The sequence below is a fragment of the Lepidochelys kempii genome, chromosome 1 (assembly GCF_965140285.1).
Source record: "Lepidochelys kempii isolate rLepKem1 chromosome 1, rLepKem1.hap1, whole genome shotgun sequence".
NCBI classification, from domain to species: Eukaryota; Metazoa; Chordata; order Testudines; family Cheloniidae; genus Lepidochelys; species Lepidochelys kempii.
This window is the reverse complement of record NC_136380.1, coordinates 99,635,562-99,652,316: the sequence shown is the minus strand read 5'-3', so window position 1 is coordinate 99,652,316 and position 16,755 is coordinate 99,635,562. Positions and strand designations below refer to the sequence as shown.

At 37.0% G+C, this 16,755-nt stretch overlaps 1 protein-coding gene across 6 annotated transcripts in view; it reads left to right on the top strand.

The window, feature by feature from the left end:
• STK24 (serine/threonine kinase 24) overlaps positions 1 to 14,444 on the top strand; it is a 136,166-nt gene extending 121,722 nt beyond the window's left edge. For 2 of the 6 annotated variants that reach the window (XM_073348324.2, XM_073348276.2), the window contains exons 8-11: positions 880 to 1,018; positions 1,729 to 1,821; positions 3,999 to 4,135; positions 10,820 to 14,444. In XM_073348324.2, coding sequence (XP_073204425.1) covers positions 880 to 1,018; positions 1,729 to 1,821; positions 3,999 to 4,135; positions 10,820 to 10,856 — 406 coding nt within the window. In that variant the 3' untranslated portion in view covers positions 10,857 to 14,444. The remainder of the gene's footprint in view (positions 1 to 879; positions 1,019 to 1,728; positions 1,822 to 3,998; positions 4,136 to 10,819) is intronic. The other 4 variants (XM_073348294.2, XM_073348283.2, XM_073348305.2 and 1 more) reach the window with 4 other exon arrangements.
• The last annotated feature ends 2,311 nt before the right edge of the window (positions 14,445 to 16,755 follow it).

The following is a 16,755-nucleotide window of genomic DNA, read 5'->3' as shown; positions in this document are numbered from 1 at the left end:
GCTTCTGGAAGGAAGGGCTCCGGAAGGAGTGCTGAGGCCAATAGGCAGAGCAAGACCCTATGAGGGCCACACTCTCCTACCTGCTGAGAGTGTCTGCCTCTCCCCCAGCACCCCGCTAAGCTCTTTACCCTTCCTGCTGGCCCCAGGCTTTCCGCAGTGCAGAGAGGACTCACCATGAGTTCCAGCAAGAGGGGCTGGCAGGCAGCATGGGTACTGGCTGCACTCGCAGCCACCTGAGATGCGCAGCCGTACCAGATTGCTGTGCACTTAAAGGGAGCATTTGCTTGGTGGTTGGCTAAGTTACTGTGGAACTGATGATTTTAATGCAGCTGAGGTTGAATTTTATTGATTGTATAACTATGTTAGGACATCTAGACTTTTGGAGAGGTATATTTATTATTTTAAATTTAAATAAAGAAATACAAATACATTAGACGTTGACTTTGTTCTTGTCTGGGTTCTCTGCATAGCCTACTACAATGCTAAATGAGCACTGACAGAATTATGTGTTCAAACTTTCCAAAAACTTTTGCCAACTTTCCAGTAATTTGGAGCCCTCTGCTGGCATCTGTCATACTTCTGAAAAGGAATATCATTAGTGTCATACAGTTTGGGAAACCATTGTCGGAGGTAGTAAATGAACGTTTGTCTTTCTCCTTAATCTTTATTTAATATACAGAAAAACACCTTTGTTCAATATTTAAACAAAATCTTTACTTAAGACCCAACCTAATCATTCTTATCACATGCCTTGTTTTCACTGGCCTGAGAAGCATAGTGTTCTAAATTCACTCTCAAATGTGAAGGTTTTAAGCTTATTTTGGCATTATTAAATTAATATTACTAATGTAGGAAAGGAAAAATTCTGAAACGTGTTAGTATTTTTTTTAAAAGTGAAACCGATGGCCAGGCCACAGGTGGCCGTGATTCAGGGGACTGGATCTTTACAATCAGAGAAAAAGACCCCAAGAATGTAGAGAATGGAGGAGCCCAGCCAGAGGAACAAGAAAGTAACAAGGTACTGTATTAATGTTTAATGCTAAAAGCAATACTAGCCAGATATACATGTAAACATACCTAATCTAGTTCAGTCATCCAACATTTTTTCAAATTTTGTTTCACTTAAGATACTCCTTTGACAGTTTAAAAAATCTGCAAAAAGTCTTTTAAATTATGTAGATTACAGTTGTTGCTTGTATTGAACGGCTCTCTTATCAACATGATTTCATCCTGTAATACTTTTTCACTCTTACAGTTTGATTTTTTGTAAATATGTGTGATGTTGTTTTTAAATGTTTTATTATGGTTGACTTAGCATTTTGTACCTGCATGTGTCAAGACATAGGGAGTGGGATCAGACCCTTCACATTTTTAGTAAGTTTCACCGTACATTCTTCAAGAAGTATTGTTTTGTAATGCACTTTTGTCATACAAAAACCTAATCTTTAATGATTCTTCATATTGAATTCACACCCACACATAATGTAATCACTTTACACATACTTTGATAGATGGTATTAAAACGTAATGTACTACATGAATTAGTTCATATGTGTGCATGTTTACATATTCATTTTTATATTTATATGTAGTGTATCAGAACTAGTTTTTTATGAAACAAATACAGAAAACAAAGAGGATGCATCTTCAGAAATCAAATAGCTCAGGCTCAGTTAGGGTTATTTTGAAGCTACAATGTAAATGTTAATCGCACTCACTCTATTACAGATGTCACTCATTTTTCTCTTAAAGGAAAAAGATACCCCCAGGCGTCCTTTGTCTCAGTGTTTATCTGCAATTATATCTCCTTTATTTGTGGAGGTAAGCTGCCTCTGAAAACTTAGTTATTTCTGATATCTTTATTTATATATGTCTCTTTGGGGAATGGCATATCCAAGGATACTGTAACTGGTAGGTTAACTCTCCTTATGGTCCAGCAGTAGCATTCTGGTTTTGTGTCTCATCTGTTTCTTTCCTAGTTTGTTTACAGCAATGCTCATTTGTGTAGCACAACCACATCACGTACACTAATGGAAGAGAATGAGGAGAGAAAATAAAGCTGGGAGACAATTAAATAAAGAGGGGAGGTGTGTGTTGCTGCTTGGACTGCCGTACACCAGTTTTTCCTATTATTGGTTTTTTTGTCGAATCTGCATTCAGCTCCTCACTTCTCCCCAGCTTCTGCTTGGTGGACTAGGCTAAGAGAGTTTAAAAGTTTCAAAGCCTTGAAGTATAAATGCTGAACTTGTACTGGAATCTAACAAACTATTTTATGCAGATATTCGGTGGAATGGTTCTTTAATTTTTTTATAAGTATATTTACAAATGAAGGGGAATACAGACATGATGTAGAGTAAATTACTTAAAAAATACCTATAGAATTGTATTTAAGTAGTCCTTTCCTACCCTACCATGTTTCAGTCTTTACAACTGTGCTTCCCTTGTGGGTGGAAAAAACGGAGAGCACCAAAAGTATTTTCCTAATCAAAGGAGCCCTGTTCTTGAGGAGGCTCCTGGAAGGCTTCCATGCCACATAGAAAGCATATTGAACACAGTAAGCAGATACTTACCCAGAAGAGTGGTCTCTGCACCAGAGATTATTCAGACTCAGTGGAAAGTCGACATAGCCTCCTTGTCTGTAAAATGGTGAATAGCATTTTCCTTCCTCATGGGGGTGTTGGGTTATTAGGGGGTTGGATGCTTATGTACGCTGAGTGAATTGCACACACCATTCCATTCTTCTATTCCCCACCAGAAGTTCCCTGTGTGCCACCTTCCTATGCCCCTCTATATCAGGGGCTTCCTGCTGCTCCCCTCACCTCATCTCTCATGCCAGGGGTTCTGTCTGTTCCCATCTCTCCTCCCCCTGCCATGTTATGGACTGTGTTTTATCCCATTCCTCTCATGGCAGGGGCAGTGTGTGTGTCCCCTCTTTCCCAGAACTGCAGTTTCCCCATCCCATTTCTACTCTCCCTCTGGGGCCCTGCTTTTTCCCCCTCCCCAATTTCCACGCCCCCTATTCTGGTTTCCTGCTATCACAGCCACACATGTGGCTCCCTGCTTCCCCCATCATCACCACTCCTCACCCCTTGATTTCCTTGTGGGTCTCTGCTTAGCTATCCTCTCTTCCCCCTAAGAGCAAGTCCACTTCGTCACTCCCCTCTGGGGCCCTGCTTCCCCCTATCATCACTGCCCCATCTCTCTCGTCCCTCCTGCTTCCACTTCTCCCTCACGTGTTCCCTGCTAGTCCACTCTTATCCCCATTTACCCCCTTATACACTCTGCCTGTAAGATTCTCTGATTTCCATTAGAATCCAAGCTACAGACACTCCCAATGCAGCAAGTTAAGCTGCTGCTTCTCATGTGTAGGCAGCAGCAGATTCCATTCCTACAGCATCAGAGAGTGTGGGGGACCTGATTTTCCTCTGACTTAGGCTTTTTCCAGTGTTCTGATTTGCACCAAAATAAATAGGATTCTGTCCCTTGAGACCTAGAACATTCACTGAAATTTTAGAATTGGTCAGCTGCAATGTTCAAAGTTATTGTGTAACAGACACTCAGTGAACTAACATTTTAAAGTGCTGTGAAATCCTCACATGGAAGATGCTATGAAAGTACAAAGTGTAGTACAAAATTAGTAGCAGTAAATAATTCAGGGCAGTGACTGAATCTTACTTTGTACGCAACAGCACCCTTCTAAAATAGTAAAATAGAATTGCTGCTGACCTCAGATGATCCTTGGTTTCGGGGTTTCACATCCCACATGACCGCCTTATTTTTGTGAAGGCTTAGACTGCTCGGTTAGTGACCTGTGATAAAAATCTCGAATTACAAATAGTGTGTTTCTACAGGTAGACTTTTTATGATAATTTTTTTAAAAAAATGAATGTACTAATTCTCAGGATTCTAGTTCTGTGGAAACATAGAAATTAACACACATTACATGTTCAAATTTGTCTGTTAATTACATTGTTAATGTAGTTTTGTCATTTTTTTAGTTGAAAGAGAAAAGTCAGGTATATGGTGACAACATGGGGTCCATAGAAGAACTGAGAGAAGCTATTTATTTAGCTGAGGAGGCTTGTCCAGGCATTTCAGATACCATGGTGTCGCAGCTTGTACAGAGGCTTCAGAGGTAACAATAAAAATACTTTTGCATTATGACTTACATAAAATTGCAAGACTTTCTTTAATATTTGCCAAGTATTTTGTAAAATACAAGTACAAACCGATATTTCTGTATTTATAAAGATAAAATATTTTCTGATGTGCTTTTACTTAGTTTATGAAAATTTAACTGTTTAATAGAACAAATTCTCAGCCTATCAGGAACTTAAATTTCTTTTTCCTGTCTTCATTACATATACTTCATTATATTACACACACTGCATACTGTATGTTGAATGTATTGTCTGCAAAGCCAAACCAGAAAAAGAGCACTACCATGAGTTACATAAAAATTAACTTTTTCTTTTTAAATGGTCGGTATACGAAACTGCTCAGAGATTTGTAATGTGGGATATAGTCCCATGAGAGATTGATTAGTGGGCTGTGTGTGTGTGTGTGTATATATGTATTTTAAAAAGAGTACTTGAATAGTTTACATTCATGACTATTAACCTCTGATCTCTCCTGGTAGAAAAGGAAGAGATCAAATATTAAATTTGGAAATTTCCTTTAGTCATTAGCCTACAATGAATGCGGGTTCCATATTTCAAGATTCTAGGTCAATGAAAATGTGTGTTGGGGGTGTATTAAATATTACATGAAAATAAAATAGAAAGTGTTGTTTGTACCCACTGTAGTTAAAGGAAAAAACTGTTTGCATTTTAAAACCCTCTTCTTTTCTGGTTGTGAACTTGTGAAACATTCGCTTTCCACTTTTGAGCTCTGTCCAAAAGTGAAATTTTGGAAAAGTTCAAACTAAATCTCTTTAGGTGCTAAAATAACTAGTGCCCAAAAGAAATACATTTCAAAGTGGTCTAATGAATTGTGTGCACTTCGCCAATATTTAAAAAAACCCAGGATAATAGTTGAAAGCAATTTAAAAAAATACTATGCAGAGTGCACAATAATGTTCATTAGCATTTTCCAATATGTTTACCCTAATAAAATTTTTCCCCTTTCATCACATGGAAAATGCTCATTGAGGTTAAGACAGTGTGTCAAGGTTTATTGTCCTCAAACTGTTGCTGGAACAGTCTTGCATTACAGAGATTGTATAAGCATATCAACAAATTTTCAAAAAGTCTTCCATCTTAACATAAAAGAAGAAAGCTGTGGATATGAATAACTATGGTTCTCTTGATTTTTGGATCTCCATATTTTTTGCCTCATTTTTTTTCAATTCTTCTGCCTTAATGTAGATACTCTTGTATTTAGGACCTGGGTGCTCATGTAAATAGTCCTTACTTGTGTAAGCAATCTCATTAAAGACCACTTGTGATTAAGGGTATGCAATTGAGCCCTTACTGTGTTTGTATAATAATATACTTTTTTTAAAAATAATCCCAATGCCTGTAACCTACAGTTATAATACACATCTGTTTTGGCAATGTATCTTGGGTTCCATCTTAAGTGGAGTTTAATGAAGAAATAGTTAATATTTCTAGATGTGAAGCATGGTTTGAGGAAGTATGGCTGAATTTAAATTTGTATATTGAAATTGATTATTTCTTTCTAAATAAAGTTCTACATAATTTTAAAAAGGCCACTTAAACTAAAATTAAGTTTTGAGTATTTTACAGAAATCCCCAAATATATTGATAGTAACTGAACATCCATGGCTGTAACGGGATGAATTATACATGTTGTTGCAGAGAGTTTCTGTAGGACCAACCACTGTATATTTACTAGTAAAATTAAAAACAACCACAAATTAGGTAAAATATGAAATTGCTTTATAAAGTCCAGTGTAAATCTGTTTCATGCAGTTCAAGTTTATTAGTAGGAAACTTGTCTAGAGAGAGAACAAAAACACCTTAAAAAAAAAAGCCATATTAAATGGCTGTTAAGGACAAATGATGTTGCTGAGCATGATCTCTTATGCCTGTGCAATGCAGCAGCAGATGAGCCATACAGAAACCAATCCTCTGTCAGAATATTTCAAACAGTAGGAAATGCTGTTTATAAAAACCTCTGGAAAAATATATATTTCACAGCTAAATATGTATATCAGTTAATCAGTTTTTGTGCTGTATTGACATAAGCCAAATTTCCGTACAGGAAGAATTTGAATTCTAATAGGTTGGTCTATAATTGTAAGAAACAAGTATAAAGAATTAATATATAATACTAGGGCTGTCAAGCGATTAAAAAAATTAATCGTGAATAAAAAAAATAATTGCAGTTAATTGCACTGTTAAACAATAATAGCATACCTTTGATTTAAATATTTTTGGATGTTTTCTACATTTTCAAATATATTGATTTTAATTACAATACTGAATACAAAGTGGTACAGTGCTCTGTTAATATTTATTTTTGATTATAAATATTTGCACTGTAAAAAAAATAGTATTTTTCAGTTCACCTAATACAAGTACTGTAGTGCAATCTCTTTATCATGAAAGTTGAACTACAAAATGTAGAATTATGTACAAAAAAACCTGCGTTCAAAAATAATACTATGTAAAACTTTAGAGCTTACAAATCCAATCAGTCCTACTTCTTGTTTAGCCAGTCCCTCAGACAGACAAGTTTGTTTACATTTGCAGAAGATAATGCTGCCCGCTTCTTGTTTACAATGTCACCTGAAAGAGAGAACAGGCATTTGCATGGCACTGTTGTAGCCGGCGTTGCAAGATATCTGCATGCCAGATACAGTAAAGATTCATGTCCCTTCATGCTTCAGCCATCATTCCAGAGGACATGCGTCCATGCTGATGACGGGTTCTGCTCTTTAACTGTCAAAAGCAGTGTGTACCGACTCATGTTCATTTTCATCATCTGAGTCAGATGCCACTAGCAGAAGGTTGATTTTCTTTTTTGGTTGTACGGGTTCTGTAGTTTTCGCATCTGAGTGTTGCTCTTTTAAGACTTCTGAAAGCATGCTCCACACCTCATCCTTCTCAGATTTTGGAAGGCACTTCAAATTCTTAAATCTTGGACCAAGTGCTGTAGCTATCTTTAGAAATTTCACGCTGGTACCTTCTTCGCATTTTGTCAGATTTGCAATGGAAGTGTTCTTAAAATGAACAACATGTGCTGAGTCATCATCCGAGACTGCTATAATATGAAATATATGGCAGAATGCGGGTAAAACAGAGCAGGAGGCATACAATTCTCCCCCAAGGAGTTCAGTCATAAATTTAATTAATGCATTATTTTTTAAATGAGCGTCATCAGCATGGAAGCATTTCCTCTGGAATGGTTGCCGAAGCATTAATAGGCATATGAATCTTTAGCTCATCTGGCATGTAAATATCTTACAACAGTGTCATGCGAACGCCTGTTCTCACTTTCAGGTGACATTGTAATTAAGAAGTGGGCAGCATTATCTCCTGTAAATGTAAACAAACTTTTTCGTGTTAGCGATTGGCTAAACAAGAAGTAGGACTGAGTGGACTTGTAGGCTCTAAAGTTTTAGCTTGTTTTGTTTTGGAGTACAATTATATAACAAAAAAAATTCTACAGTTGTAAATTGCGCTTTCACGATAAAGAGATTGCACTAGAGTACTTGTGTGAGGTGAACTGAAAAATAGTTTCTTTTGTTTATCATTTTTACAGTGCAAATATTTGTAATCAAATATAAAGTGAGCACTATACACTTTGTATTCTTGTAATAGAAATCAAAATATTTGAAAATGTAGAAAAACATCCAAAATATTCAATAAATTTCAATTGGTATTCTATTGTTTAACAGTCCGATTAAAACAGCGATTAATTACAATTAAATTTTTTAGTTAATCTCGTAAGTGATTAATCGACAGCCCTATTTAATACATATCCCTTAACCAACCCTCTAACTCCTCATCTGAATCCCTCAGTTAAACTCACACCCTCAGGCAATCTCTCTCCTCATCAATAATACTTGCTTTATCTTACTTTACTTAATAATACTTTATCTGTTGTTCAGGGTCTTGTCTTTTTTCTTATCTTACTGTGATTGTAAACTCTTTGGATTAGGGACTGTCTTTACCTGCATTTGTACATTGCTATTTAATTTTATGGTGCTGTGTAAATTACTTCAAAGAAATTCATTGTATTATTACTCATTTAATGATATTGTAATTAACACAATGATTTTGTAGTTTAAAATAACTTATATTCATAAAACATAAAACCAGTTCTTCTTTCTTTTAAATACATTTTCAATTTTTAATGCCATACATTTTAAAGTAATTTTCATTAAGTTGACCACTTGTGTGCCCCTGCTGTCATAAGAGAAGTTGAAAAGCTTTATCAGAACCTTAGCATAATTTTTAGCCCCCTCTGTGTAGGATAATCTGCTATCCATGCTCTCTTACCAGTTTGAAGCTGAGTGAGCCTGAGAGGTTGACCAAAAAGTCTTTACAAAAAATTATTTCAAGACTTTAAAACTAGACTCCCATCAGAAAAACATCTTTGCATTTGAATAACAGGATTTTTCAGGCATATTCATCTTTTTTGTCAGTTTTAGCTAATCATAGAAATGTAGGACTGCAAAGGACCTTGAGAGGTCATTTAGTCCAGCTCCCCATGCTGAGGTAGGATCAAATATGCCTAGACAATCTCTGACAGGTGTTTGTCTAATCTGTTCTTAAAACCTCCCTGTGACAGGGATCCCACAACCTCCCTTTGGAAGCGTATTCTAGTGCTTAACTATCCTTATAGCTAGAAAGATTTTACTGTTATCTAATCTAAATGTTCCCTGCTGCAGTTTAAGACAATTACTTCTTGTCCTACCTTCAGTGGACATGGAGAAGAATTGGTCACTGTATAATAGTCCTTAGAAACCAGGTTTTCTAAACCTTTGATAATTTTTGTTGCTCTCCCCTGAGCTTTCCAGTGTAAGAAAGATATTGACAAAGTATGGTGCTCAAAACTGGACAGGGTACTCCAGCTGAGGTGTCACCAGTTCTGAGTAGAGTGGGACAATAACCTTCCATGTCTTATGTATTGCACTCCTGTTAGTTAATACGCCCCAGAACGATACTAGCATTTTTTGCAAATGCATTGTATTTGTTGATTAATGTTCAGTTTGTGATCCACTATAACCCACAGGTGCTTTTCACATCCAAGTTACTAATTTCAGATATTCCTCTCGAACACAGCTATGAAGGTGAAATATCATTTATTTGTGCACACTTCAGTATACTTTCCATATTAAATACTGTTGCCATTTGATCACATCTTTTATAGTATCAAGTTCTTTTCTTTACACATTTTAATGTCTAAAATTATCTTTTCACTGGTGATCTCAATAATTCTTGCCATTAACAAGATTTTATAAAGTACAATACCTTGCCCTAGAGAGTTGTGGTGAGCACCGAGGAACAGTAGAAATTCTTAAACATGGGTTCTGGTGTAGTGATTAGAAAGAGCATATTCTGGTCTCTAATATTCTTTAAAATTTAGTGAAACTTAATGTATTAAGAAAAGGAATACTTATGACATCATCATAGGGCCTAATCACATCAGCCACGCTATCAGAGGCTCGTTCACCTGCACATCTACCAATGTGATATATGCCATTATGTGCCAGCAATGCCCCTCTGCCCTGTACATGCTGTACAGTCTCTACGTAAAAGAATCAATGGACACAAATCAGACGTCAAGAATTATAACATTCAAAAACCAGTCGGAGAATACGTCAATCTCTTTGGTCACTCGATTACAGACCTAAAAGTGGCAATTCTTCAACAAAAAACTTCAAAAACAGACTCCAGCGAGAGACTGCTGAATTGGAATTAATTTGCAAACTGGATATAATTAACTTAGGCTTGAATAAAGACTGGGAGTGGATGTGTCATTACACAAAGTACAACTATTTCCCCTTGTTTATTTCCCCTCCTACTGTTCTTGTAAAGTGCTGGAAATGGCCCACCTTGATTATCACTACAGAAGGTTCCCCCCCTAACCCTCTCTCCTGCTGGTAGTAGCTCACCTTTCTTGATCACTCTCATTTCAGTGTGTATGGTAACACCCATTGTTTCATGTTCTCTGTGTATATAAAATCTCCCCACTGTATTTTCCACTGTATGCATTCGATGAAGTGAGCTGTAGGTCATGAAAGCTTATGCTCTAATAAATTTGTTAGTCTCTAAGGTGCCACAAGTACTCCTTTTCTCTTTATGGATACAGACTAACACAGCTGCTACTCTGAAACCTGTCATTAATGTATTTAACTTTTCTTCTTCCGCCCCCACCCCCCAAAATTAATAGCTTTGGAATGGGAAAGCTATTTTTTCTTTTGGTGGGAGGGGGAAGCAGGTTTAGTTCAAAAACGTTTTCCTGCCCCAGAACACTTTGAGGTGGCTGAGATACCAAGTTTCCCAAAGTATGGGTTTTGAATGAAAACACACAGGATTTATTAAATGAATGTGTACCCACTAAAAGACATTTGAGGATTGATTGTTGTCATTCTGTTGAACAGAGCCATGCCATTCTGGTGAACAAAACCATAGTTATGCACTTGCAATGTCTTATTTATATGATATTCAGGTCTGTAGCTTGGTTATTTTTTTAGTCAGTGTTTCAGTTATGCTAAGTATGATTCGGAAAGGAACAAAGCTTCAAGTTCCTACTTACAGCACAATTTAATGACTTTTTAATCATTATTTGTTCTGTAACAAGAGTTTGAAAGTGACCAAAAATAACCATTTCTTTTCTTCTCCAGATATTCACTAACTGGAGGAAGTACTTCATCTCACTGAACTATTGATTTTGAGTTTTTCAAAATCAACAGGCCACCCTGTTGTGTCTGCACTGAGGAAAGTGCTCTCTAATGTTGATCTACCGCTCAATAAATGGAGTGCTCTTCAGTGAAAGGACATTCCTGAATGTGCAACAGCAAAAATGAAGTCTCTCAGATGGGGTGTTGTTTTTCAGCTCCTTAAAGCTATAGTTTTTTTTAACCATAATGCACATATTTAAGGGAGAAGTGTCTTTTTATGAAATCTGCAATGTATATTTACGTGTGTGATAAGGACACTGAAGATATTGTGAAATCTCAGGTATTTTGCTTTAAGATAACTCCTTTGGGAAATAGAAAAATGTTCTGTTTGATTGGTATACAGATTTGTATATTGTGTCATTTTTGTACTGAAACCCTTTAAACCTGTATAAGGTGTACAAAACAGCCAAATCTTCTGTAGATAATGTTAGTGAGGTAAATATTTGACAGGCCATAACTGAGTATTGCGTTGCCTTTATTACATGTAAAATTTCAATTATGTGACAAGTGATTTTGGTTTGATTTTGTATTTGAAGGGTTCACCATGGAAAGATAGTAAATGCCCTATTATGGAAACCTCCTATTTGTACCTCAGCGTATCCAAATTTCCTCATTTGTCCTACATCCCTCTCTTTTTTTACACTCTGAAGCTGGCTTTCTGATTATGGTACTACTTTTGGTTTATTTAAATTTAACACAGCTTGTCTCCTATAAAGCTTTACATTTTTTATTTTTTCCTTACAGAATTTTTTCATGTTTACATTTCAGTTTTAAATTGTGCCCATGCAGATTCTGAATCATATGTATTGTCCAGGTTTAGTAATATATATTTGTTGAAGCTTATAGTGAAATCTAAATATCTTTTACATCTAAACATATCTGAATGCTTACATAAATAAATTTTATAACCTACATATATTTTGAAATATTGAAATATCTTACAACCTTGGCTTTCAGAGAGTGGAAAATGTGTCAGAGATGGCTGCTGTTTTTAATTATAAAATGAAATTGTCTTGGGGAGTAAAAGAAAAAAATTGAATTTATCAATATATAGAAAGGCCCAATCCTGCAGTCCTTAAGTCTATGCATCTCCTATTGAAACTGATGGGAGTTACTGCATGCAGTATTTTGGGCCCAATCCTGTAATACTGATGTCAGTATCCCATACTTTCTATAACAAAAAAGTACATGAATTTTGATCAGCTGAAATGAAAATCTCCAGCACTGCTGTGGTCACTTCTGAATAACTTTTTAAAGTTATTTATTTTCAGTGTTGCATCCGATGAAGTGAGCTGTAGCTCACAAAAGCTTATGCTCAAATAAATGTTAGTCTCTAAGGTGCCACAAGTCCTCCTTTTCTTTTTGTGAATACAGACTAACACGGCTGCTATTCTGAAATCAGTCTCCTTGGAAATGGTAGTTGTACGTATTTTGTGAAGTGACAGCTCTTCATCGTATTTACTATACAGTTTAGTATAGTTTGCTTTACCAAGGGCAGAAATAAGTAATTTGTTTCCTTGGAAGGCAGGAGAGGGAGGATTTTGTCTTGTTTCAGTCCACAAATTGATAATTACACATCAGGTATGTATTTTTGATGCGATGTAATTGCCAGTTCTCTAGTTATCTGTTCTCACATTATTTTAGAACTAGAAAACAAATGACTCTTGGCAGTGAATGAAATAAATGAATAACTTAGATACGCTATACCTGCCAGCCTATAGCATTATTTTGCCAGGGAAAGTCTGATGCTCTCTAAGATAAATTGTTAAATGATGTGGTTCCTATTTAAAGAAGTAAAGTGCAGTTTTTCAACCCTCTCAGCGTAATTATCATTTTAATGATTATGTACTATTTTGTGTGCTCTTAAAGCTATGAAGACATAGTTTAATGCACTGGAAATGTGCATTTGAATCTTGATGCAGTGAAATGAGGAATTTACCCTTTTCAACACAGAAATCAACAGAGAGTCAGTTCTACCATTTGAGATTATGTAGTGGTAGTGTTGTGGGTGGCATATAGAAATCATCTGAAATAAATTGAAGTTTAAATGGAACTACTGACACCTTCCCAGTGTCATCTATTACTATAAGAATGACTTAAAATTGAAATGAGCTAGTTGGGAAAGAACACACTTTTAAAATTTAGTAGGCAAGTCAGATTTACAAGACAATATGGGGTTTAACTTGGAAATTTCTGAAGCAGAAGTTAGTCAGAAAATTGTCTGGTGTTCGGAAGGTGTAATCACTCTCCTGTCCTTTTATTTTGTTATGAAAAACTACCCAATTTGAGACTTATTGAGGATAATTGTAACGGATGATGATTGGTGAAGGCAACCTTTGATTAAATAACTAAACAGAAACACAGAAGGCCATTGGCCAAAAGCATAAGATTTAAAAGAAAAAAATTGTTAATTTATGGTTTAGATGTGAGTATTTTTATATATAATATATATGTAAATGCAGATGAATCTTCAGATACCATGATTCACTGCAAAGATCAACATTTTGTCTTGAATGTAAAATGACAATCATTTGCTAGAGAAAAATGTTAGTTTCAGAAATAAATCTGTACCAGTAATAGAAAACTTTTTTTTCATTTGAGTCCAGTATGTCTCTGACATAAGTATGAGGTAAGCAGTGTCTGAGGCAAGATACTTAAGAAAATTTTAATATTCTTTTGAGAAAATGTCTTTTGATAAGAACTTGACATTATAATATTGCACTTAACCTAAGTTTTTCTGGTGCCGGTAATGCAGCTATTTCAACATTTCTCTTGAGTACAGTGAAGACTCAGTCCAAATTTACCTTACTAACAAGTATTACGCTAGTCATGCAGATGTTGAACTCAGTGGGCTCTTCACTTGTAAGAGGTTGCGAGACTTTGGCACTAAATAAACCGTTAAAAAAAAAAGTTAACCAGAAAAATTCTTTTAAAATGGAAAGGTGGGTTTTTTAGTTAACCTTAATTTCCCTTGCAGTTGCACTACCATAGTTGATAAACACTGTTTAGTAGAGCCTGGTGGCATTACTAACAATTCATTGCACCATGCCTCTGGTAAAATAATGAAATAATTCTTCTGTTTCTCACAATGTAATCAAGTGCCATTGCCTCTTGAAAGCTCCAACAGTTTGTAAATGGTCCTTGAGTTACACTTGTGAAGTGTCTGGATCAGTTCTTGATCTTTTATATAGCACTGTGTGTGTGTGTGTGTGTACACATAGTACTGATGTCAGTTTGTAACAGTTTTATATTTCCTGTCTTAAAGAAACATAGCTAATGTATTTCAGCTACCGATACGGCAATAAAGTGGGAGATCATCAGGAAGTGTTCATATGCATAGGTATAATGCAAGGGTCAATAAAGATCACAGAAATTAAATTATTTTTGTAATTTGTGTGTGTGTACTTGGGGACATCTTAAAATGTAGCAGAAAGTCTGCGAGCCTAGTTCTTCAGACTGCATAAAATTTGAAGTGCTAGCAGTTGCACTGGGCATATATAGTAGTTCTATCATGTGATTGGGTTTCTGCCCTTCTTTAAGCGTGCATTAAATCGTTCTCTAAACAGAATCTAATGTGTACATTTTGTTTTCTATAACACTGCTGACTGTTTATACCTACTGTACCGAAACTTCACTTCTGTTGTTCTGCAAGGTATTGAACACCTTGTAAACTATGTGACATAGATATAAAGAAGGAGAAATGTAATGCAGTTATGACATCTGTGTGGTCAGTAAGAAGATATTCTAGATCCCCTGTTAGGGAAAATCTTTGGGTCTGGTGTGAACAGTCTTAAGTAATGTTAAACAGAACATTTAAAAATGGATTTTTTAATTTTGAGAGGATTATAGATGTTTTCTCATGCAAGAAGTCTGAATATATTAAACTGCAGCTTCATCTAAACAGATAACATTGCAGCTCTTTCAGTAATGGCATGATGATAAATTTCACTTTATAAAATTCAATAATCTTACAGCTGGTCTAATGAGATGGAGAATTTTAGGACTTGTCTACACAAGCCGCACCAATTTAACAGAAGATGTGATATTGCATTGTTTTAGATAAACCGTTGCAGCTGTGTGTAAACATTCATTCATTAATTTTAATCTGTCTTGCATCAGTTTAGCTTGTCCTTGGGGCAACTGATGCAAGTGTCCAAATGCAGAGTTGCATCAGTTCTCGTAGGTAAATTTGGTACTTCATCACACCTTTAGTTAGAAACCACTGCAAGTTTGGGAGTAGCCCAGGCTCTAGTGATATTTGACTACATTGATGTAGTTATGCTGATGAAAACCCCTAATGTACATACTCTCCACCTGTATAACTCCTCCTCTAAAAAGCTACCATCTTGCAAGCCCTCTTTTGCACCAGTGTGGATTGTTTATATTGGGGGATTGCAGTGGTATGTAGTTACATTGGTGAAATTTTCCTAATCTAGACAAGCCCTTGGGGGTGTGTTTACACTGCTATTAGACACACGTTGTTGGCCCATGCCAGCTGACCTGGGCTTGTGGGGCTCAGGCAAAGAGCTGTTTAATTGTGGTGTAGACTTTCGGGCCCGGGGGTGTCTAATTGCAATGTAGACATACCCTAGGTAACATGTATCACAGGGAAATTGGTTTTCTGGTACAGGACCTATGGGTGGAGGCTGCTTTCAATTGAATGGTTAACGTTTCCTACAGGAAAAGGTTGATAAGGGATTGGCTTGGTATTCTGATATATTTGTAATTTCTATCAGGTGTTCCTGCCCCCGACCTGTAATTGTGGGGTATTGTCCTTATTTTAACTTTGGAAGGTGATTGCCCTTTTGGTAGACTCATGTAGAGTCAGTGGCTAGTCGTCATTTTTTGTGTGTTTGTTTGTATGAGGACATAAGATATATCTTACCATTTTTGATTCCATAGTCAGAAGCCAGAGAGAGAAGCTTTGCTTTCTTTTTGGGAGCTTGTGCATGTCCATTCCACTGTAGGTTTGTGCGCGCCCCGAGCACAGTCTCTGGAAAATTTTCCCTGAGTGGTACCATTTGGGGTGGCTTGGGCACTCTCTGGTGCCCTGTGGTCATAGCGCTAGTATAAAATGCCCAGCTGACCCTGCAGTCCCTCAGTTCCTCCTTACTGCCCGTGACGGTCACTGGAACTGCTCTCCTTGCTGTGCCAAGCTTTTCTCAGTGGACTTTGTATATTTTTTCTTTTTTTCTTCATTATTGTATATAGTTTAGTTTTTGTCTTAATTAGTTAGTATAGTTGTTTTTCCATTAGAGGAGCTTCATCCGTTCCAGTGCGAAGGTATGCCTCTGTCACCAGGCTTCAAGCCCTGTGCCTCCTGCAACAAGGCTATGCCTCTGAGTGACCTGCATTCTAGTTGCCTAAAGTGCTTGGGTGATGCTCACCTCAGGGATTGTCGTCAGATCTGCCATGAATTTAAACCCTGTACGAAGGAGGACCTGGAGGCCAGGTAAAGTTCCTTCTAATGGTGGCGCTGACACTTTCCAACAAGCTGAGCCAGTTGGACTCACCACCAAGCATCCTGATGTTGGTGAGGAGCGCTCCTCCCACCGTCTGGAAGTCCCAGCACCGTTCGCATTCTCTGGTGCCGAGGAAGCACAGGAAGCAGCTGGCTGAGAGGGGACATTCCATGACTCTGAAGAAGGCAAGGCATGGTGAGCAAAGCGGAGTGCGACCTAGGTCAGGTCACTCCTGCCTTGGCATCACAGTCGGCACCATTGACTGTGGCCTTGACACAGGCAATGTTGAATCTGGTATGAGACAAACCATCGGCGGTGAAAGGACAGCGAGGCACGAGTGCCATTGCGATGTTGTCCATGCTGGAGGTGTTTGCTGTCATCAGGGACCTGCTCTTGGCATCAGTGCCAGTGGATGGG